Genomic DNA, 7,149 nt, shown 5'->3' with positions numbered 1-7,149 from the left:
CCGGAGCCGTGCTTCGGGGCGGAGCTGTCGACATGTAAAATCCATTTTTTGTCGGGCTCCTCCCCTACTAGCTCGAGAGATAGCTCTACTCAGAAATCTGCTAATACTTGGTATTCTGCAACGGTGCATTTGCGGTAGTCGATGTCATACTCGCTAAGCTCCACTGTCTACTTCATCATTCTTGCTGACTAGCTTGGGCTGTGGAGGATCGTTCGAAAGGGGGTGAGTAGTCAGAACGGCGATTGTATGAGCTCGCCAAGCATTGGAATTTGATGAGCTCATTTCTAATGTTTCTTACAATTTCTGCGCCGATTCTAACGCAACAATCGCGGTTACTCGGATCAATGTTCACCTGGATGACGAGGGCTGGACGGTTTTCTTGGATTAGTTTCCTTGGGAGCTCTGGGGCAACAACCTGGCAGATCGATATGCCTTTTCCTTTTATCGTTGCGCAGAGCTGGGTGCGGGCAGAGATATGGATTTTATGCTCGATAATGAAGGATGAACGCAAGATCCATTGGTTGCTCTATACTGTGAATGTTCTGGATTGGTTGGGAAACTTGAGGCATTGGTGGTAGGTCGAGGTGATCGTCTTCATTGAGTGTAGCCACGGGGTTCCGAGTATGATGTTGTAGATAGCTGACTTAGGGTTTAGACAGGTACCCTGATGGTGCTGATCACCGTGATAGTATCTCCGGCGAGGCCGGTCAGAGGGGTGACGGATGGCTTCATCTCGATGCCACGAAGATTTATCTGCTCGAGGGTCTCTTTGAATATGAGATCAACCGAACTGTCCATATTGACAAAGACCCAGGTTATATTGTAGTCAGTCACGCGGATCTGAATGACGAGGGGATCATTGTGCGGTTGGTCAACTCCTTTGACGTCTGTCTCGGTGAACGTGATTCCCTTTCTGCTTGTATTCTGAGTGTTTGTGTCCCTTATCTTGGCCACGTACATCTCTGTCGGAGTGGTCTTCCTTTCGTGCAACTTGATTGACTAAACTGAATTAGTGCAAGAGAGGAGGCAACTCATGATCATTCCGATCATTGTCCGAGCTGGAGAGGGAAACTCTTGTCTTCGCGGTGCAGATTGCTGTTTAGCGGGCTGCCATCTATCTTCCTCTCGAGAGGGAGATCGTTGACGTCGGTTATCTCTTGGAGCCTGGTTATCGGTCGGACGTTGATTTTCCTGCTGACCGCGTCGGTTATCGATCCTAGATCGGCCATTGTTTTCCCGCGAAAGCTGCTGGTCAGGAACTCTGATCTCTCCTTTATTATATTGAGCTAAGAGGGCCTCCTAGAGCTTATGACACTTCTCGGTGGGATGCATTTTCCTTAGATGGAATTTGCAGAAGGCTTGATTATCCTTTTTCGCCCACTCCTGAGACGTTGTCTCTACGTTTCGAAACTACTTGTTTGACGGAAGAGACTGCTGTGGTTGATCTAGAATCAATGTACCAGGCCGGTTGTAATGCGTATCTCAAGCTAGGTGGGACCGTCTATATGAAAGGAGCTGGTGTCATTAAGAGGTTTGGGGTCTGACGAGTGGTACTGCTGGTCAGTGCAAGCTCCGGAGCAGGGGGCGGAGCTGATTGTGGTGGAGGAACCCCGGAGTCCGTAGGTCTTGGAATCTCCTTTGGTTTTAATTGAAAGTCGGCGCGAGCAACAGAAGTGCCACGTGAGTTACAACCTGTGCTGCCGCTGGTTGCTCGATAGGTGGTGTTGGTTTCAGAATTCCTGAGGATGGTGGTCCTGCCATTTCGAAATCTTCTTTGCATGTAGAAAATCTCTATATTCCTTCCTTCTATCACTACTTGTTGATTCAAGAGATCACTAAGTATGATTAAGTAAGATAATAGTAAGATTAGAGTGAGATTTCTGTAATTTAGAAGAGATTTGATTCTAGGCAAGATTTGAGTCGAAGATGAACAGGTCAGGGACCATGTTCTTTATATTAATCAGCTCAGTGTGCTTTACAACAGTGTTTAAGTGTTTTATTAAAAAAGAGAAATATAATGTCGAGAGCTAAAAAGAAAGTCTTCATAAATGAGCTTTCACAGCGTATTTATAGCGGGGGTTGAACAGACGGATCTCTGCGTATCCAAGGTGATGTGGTGCTTGCAGCGTCTTTTGGAGGCATGAACCTTAAGCCTTGTGTTCGAACTGCTCTGCGGATGTAGGTAACGATGAGTTCGTCGCCGATCTACTATACTGAGAGCACTGTTGGTAAACTGTTTCTCCACGTATCGATTTCTACCCGGTTTGGACCACTGTAGCTTGGTGCAATGATGACGTCTGCATAATAAAACTTGTTGATTGAGCGTGTCTGTTTTTTCACTGGACTTGATCAACAGACTTTAATTATTAAGATGGATCTAGCTCATTAGGAATGCTAATCTCACTTCTAATAAAAACTGTAAATAAAAATAGCATAAAGTAAAGTAATTTTTACTCTAAAATATAAAACCAAAATCAAGATTAAAATGTCTGTACATAATATAATAGATGTAACATTGATAAAATCTTAAAAAATAATAAAAAAAAGAAAATAATATCTAGATAATTATCTTATTTACTTGGGAAGAATCAAAAGCAAAACTTTAGAAAATAGAAGGAAGATTTAATGCTACAAAATTGTACATAATTTATCTCTCTCTCTCTCTCTCATAATATTCTCTAATATATAAAAATACTTTAATGTAAATTAATTAATAAAACATATTAAAGTTTTTAATTTAAAGAAGAATTAAAAATCAACTAAATTTCATATTATGATAAAAAAGTGTTCTAAATTATGTGTGTTTTTGAGATTTACAATATTTGAGTCAAATTTTATGGAATGAAAGGTATTAAATTAATGTATATTTAGGCATGACCAATCAATTTATGTGTTATTGAGTCCAGTTATTGCAACTAATGAAGAAAACTGAGTACATATAGTCATATATATAGTAAACACTTTGAGTAAGTAAATTTGTATGATTTAAATGTTCTTATCTAAAACTTTCTCCGGAAGGTAAGATATATGAATGAAGGGACAGATACTCTATACATGCATTTACTAAAATGTAATGAAAAAATATAGATTACCTACCCAACAAAAAAAAACCATACAAGAGTTATAAATACTAAGGAACATATTGTGATTTTGGAGAGAAAACAAATCATACAAAAAATACACTAAACAACGATAGAGTAGAAAGATGCAAAGAATGTGGGCGACGATCATGTTAGCTTTGATAATGATTCTATCAATATCTATACAAACAAATGGAAATGAGAAAAGAAATGATCTTGCACATGCTCCATCTACGGCATTAGCATTAGCACCTCAATCAGAGGATGGATTATTACCTAATCCTTTAGCTTGTGTAGGTGACGTAAAAACAATTCCAAATTGTGTAAAAGCAATAACGCACTTCAGATTCAGAGAGGTCACAAAGAAGTGTTGCACCATCGTAGTCAGTCTTCCCGAAGATTGTTTTGGGATTGTGTTCCATATTCCTTTCTTCTTTCGTTGGGTCCTTAAGATTATCTGCAAAATAATTAGTCACACTTGATAAGACTTTGTATTATTTCCTTTAGTAACCTTTAACAAACAAAATTATTTTCTTTGATAATTCTTACAATAAAATATGTAAAAGTGACAAATTATATATCAAAATAAGCTTTCGATTCCTCCGAACCTGTGCTCTTGATTCAACTATGGCTACGCGATATAGCGCAAAATATTTAATTCTTTCAGTCTCGTCATTTTTAAATTAATTGGTTTAAATTTTGTCTTTGAAGGAGTGTGTATCGTCTTGAATAACAAAATCTGTGTATTACTATGTTTAGTTATTGCAATTTTTTTTTTGTCGTCTGAGTTATTGCAATTAATGAAAAAGATTTGAGTTTCTTTATACTAAAATTTTTGGGAAAGCGAATTTTTCATAATTTATATTCTCCTTTTCTCAATCTCACACCGGAAATTAAAGTAAAGAATATAAATTTGGGATAATTATCTTCTATGCATGTACTAAAATGTAATAAATAAACATAGATTGTCTTAGCCAAAAGGTGAAAAATTGGCTTTTTCAGACACGAACTTTCCGAAGATGTTAAATGTATACTTAAACTTATGTATGGTGCTTGATCATACTTAATCTATATTAATATTTGAAATTCATACTTAATCTTCATTTTAATGGCACAAACCAACTTTTTAGTAAATGCTGTTAACTCTCCGTTAAACAATGTCTACGTGGATGCCACATAAGGGACGACGTTGTATTGGGTTTTCTCGGTTTAAAAAAAAAATACGAAACGACGTCGTTACTCTTATAATTATGGGGGAAAAAAGCAAAACCACGCCGTTTTGACTGATCTTCGTCTTCAACCCCTCACTTAACTCAGAGACGAATTAGGGATTTGTAAATCCAGACCTTCAACCTGTACATTCTTGTTCGAGACCGATATCTTCTTCTAGCAGTTTGGGTAATTTTTTATATGTTTTTCTATATTATGTGTTCGTGAGTGTGATATAGAGCCTGCATCTTTATCTGAGTTAACCAGCTCTGTATGTATAATCAATCTTGTTCCTCTGACATTAGGTAATATTAGCTGTATGGCTCTTTGCTTACACGACACCGTACAAGCCAGGGAGATACTCTCACACTTGCAAAGAAACTCTCTGATATCCCAACTCAGCTATAGATTCTCTCTATCTTCACAGGTTTATTATTAACAGAGTTTTGTCGAAAACAGAAGTTGAGTTTTTAGAAAAAATGAGTCCAAAGCACAATTTTATTGGTGAAAATGCAGCTATGTATCAGCAGTTGGGTGAGAAAGGGAGCGAGATGGAGAACGAAGAACACAGGAAGAAGAAGTGGGACGAGTTGCAGAGTAGACTTGATGAAACACGTGGATCAATTCATCACATTGAACTAGTGAGAAGACCAAAAATGATCTTTTTTTTTTCTGTTTTTTGCAATAAGTAAAAAGATCTGTCAGGCTTAACACACACTCTCTGCTTGTTACAGGTCGGAAAAGCGAGGTTAGAAATTATTCAAACGACATCCTTTGCATTTTTTTTTATCTGAAACCGAAGAAACCCAAAACAACATCGTCTCTTATGTGGACGACACATAAACAAAACTTGACAGAACAATTAACAGCGTCTGGTTAGTAATTGTTTTACGCACAAAAAATAAAGTTTAGAGACGAAATTCAAATAAAAACGAAGATTAAGTATGCATTTCAAATGTTAATATAGATTAAGTATGATCAAGCACTGTACATAAGTTTAAGTATACATTTAACATTTTCCAAAAGTTCAAGCCTGAAAAAACCAATTTTCCGTTATTATTGTGTTAGGAGTGGACGCAATCAAGCCTCTTTCTCCTGAGTGCAAAAAAGGCGATTATGTTTTTTTTTTTCCTAGTCGCCGCCGTTTGGTGAGCTGCATGGCCACCGACGAGAATTATGTCTTGCCTTACGCCTCCCCCTTCCTCTCTGCTCTTCAAAGCTTCCCCAAAACCTCCCCCTCCCCTTTCCCCCCTTCCCCACTTCCTCTTCCCTCTCCCGCTCCCCAAAGAGTTAGAGCTTAAAAGAGATGATGGTGGGATCGACGTTGTCAGGGTGATTTATCCCTGGCTTCCGCCTTTTTTCCTAATTGTAATGAGTTTGGTCATGGTCCTGCTCTTTTCCTCTTTTCACCCCAGGTTTCCCAGAAGACAAAAGGAAGCCAGGTGTTGAATCTCAAGGAAAGAAGGTCTCTGTCCAAGGCGCTTTGCTGGTAGCGTTGGATTCTGTGTTATTTGCCTCGTCAGGGGATCCTCGGGAGGTTGCTCAGCCTGGTGATTCTCAGTCAAATTCTGTTTCTATATCGGATCCGATCAGTTCTTCAAAGGTTCAATGCCCTACGGATGCTAGCATTTTTTATGTCAGTCCGCCTCCAATCTACAAGATTGCTTCGGGTATTGGTGAGAAGTCTCTTTTTATCCCAGCTAGAAACCTTGTTGCCTCGAAGCAGCTGCTTATTCATTCCTCCCCCCTAAATTCTTCTCATAACATGTATGGTGCCTTGGAGTCTCATGAGACGCCCACTATCCCTTCTGTAGAAGTGGCTACACCCCTTGTCAAGAGTAAGCCTACGATTCCTTCATCTTCTTCAAACAAGAACAAGAAGAAGCAAAAGAGGTACAATCAAAGATCTCCTTTCAACAGTGGCATTAGTTATTTCTCTAGAGGGGATCGTTACTCGAAGTCTCGAACTAATCTTTTAAGTTGGGTACATTTTTAAGAACATGCAGGGCTTAAACGAAACCACCAAGCATCAGCCTATTATATCCTGGCTGAATTCTCACTTAATATTTCTTTTTTTTTTTTAGCGCTTGTGGAAATGCATGCTGAGGAAATAAATAAGAACCAAGTTTTGTCCTCCATTGGTCCTGAATGGACTGCTTTATCTAATTATGTTTATTCAGATCTGGAGAAAATCTGGATAATTTATAAAGCTCATATTTCTGTTATTTTTTTGGTGGCTGATCTTCAGTCTATCACCTGCGATATCACCCTAGAGGATGGCTCCAAACTTGTCTATACTATCATTTATGCATCTAATATTGAAGAGGAAAGGAGAAATCTGTGGTCTTTTTTAGAAGCATTGAGGACTCTTTCATTTTAGCGGATATGTCTTTTGGATCGTCAATAGGGATTTCAACAAAATCCTCCACCATTTGGAAACGTCTAACCCGTCCATTGTCAGATCTTCACCTGTAATAAGAAGGTTTCAGGACTGTTTAGATGAAGTCGGCCTATTTGATCTTCCTTTCCAGGGTCCTAAAAATTCACCTGGCCAAAATCTCTTCCCTCTGATCCAGTTGGTAAGAAACTTAATCCTTGTCTGTTAATGGTGCTTGGATGGTTAAATTTTCATCAAGTCTTTGTTCCTTTGAGGCCCCCTAATTTTTTGACCACTCTTTGGGATTTTTCAAGCTTGCTACTGATCCCCTGAGATTCAGCTCGAGAGCATTCAAAGTGTTCAGTTTCCTGATTAAGCATCCTTTGTTCATGCCATGTCTGCAAAAAGCTTGGTCTGATGCAGGATGCCCTGCTTATTCTCTTACAAGTTTCTGCTTCAAACTCAAGTCCATTAAGAAGCCGT

General features: G+C 38.9%; 2 protein-coding genes across 2 annotated transcripts; both read left to right on the top strand.

Annotated features, from left to right (window-relative positions):
* Window positions 1-3,205: 3,205 nt before the first annotated feature.
* Window positions 3,206-3,562, top strand: LOC18013525. Its single transcript, XM_006418991.1, has one exon. The coding sequence runs from the start codon at window positions 3,206-3,208 to the stop codon at window positions 3,560-3,562; it is 357 nt and encodes a 118-aa protein (XP_006419054.1).
* A 1,206-nt stretch (window positions 3,563-4,768) lies between these two features.
* Window positions 4,769-6,427, top strand: LOC112084501. The gene is made up of 3 exons (XM_024153650.1): window positions 4,769-4,886; window positions 5,705-6,182; window positions 6,374-6,427. Exons 1-3 carry the CDS (start codon window positions 4,769-4,771, stop codon window positions 6,393-6,395), a joined length of 618 nt encoding a protein of 205 aa, XP_024009418.1. The 3' UTR covers window positions 6,396-6,427.
* Window positions 6,428-7,149: the final 722 nt, after the last annotated feature.

Source organism: Eutrema salsugineum, unplaced genomic scaffold (genome assembly GCF_000478725.1).
Source record: "Eutrema salsugineum unplaced genomic scaffold, Eutsalg1_0 scaffold_4, whole genome shotgun sequence".
Lineage (NCBI taxonomy): Eukaryota > Viridiplantae > Streptophyta > Magnoliopsida > Brassicales > Brassicaceae > Eutrema > Eutrema salsugineum.
Note: the sequence above shows the minus strand (reverse complement) of the source record. Positions and strands in the feature narration are given on the sequence as shown.

Coding starts and splice junctions, on each gene's coding strand:
- LOC18013525 (XM_006418991.1), top strand. CDS start 3,206: ATGCAAAGAATGTGGGCGACGATCATGTTAGCTTTGATAATGATTCTA.
- LOC112084501 (XM_024153650.1), top strand. CDS start 4,769: ATGAGTCCAAAGCACAATTTTATTGGTGAAAATGCAGCTATGTATCAG. Junction 4,887..5,704: donor GAAGTGGGACGAGTTGCAGA/GTAGACTTGATG, acceptor TTTTCACCCCAG/GTTTCCCAGAAGACAAAAGG. Junction 6,183..6,373: donor AACAAGAAGAAGCAAAAGAG/GTACAATCAAAG, acceptor TTTTTTTTTTAG/CGCTTGTGGAAATGCATGCT.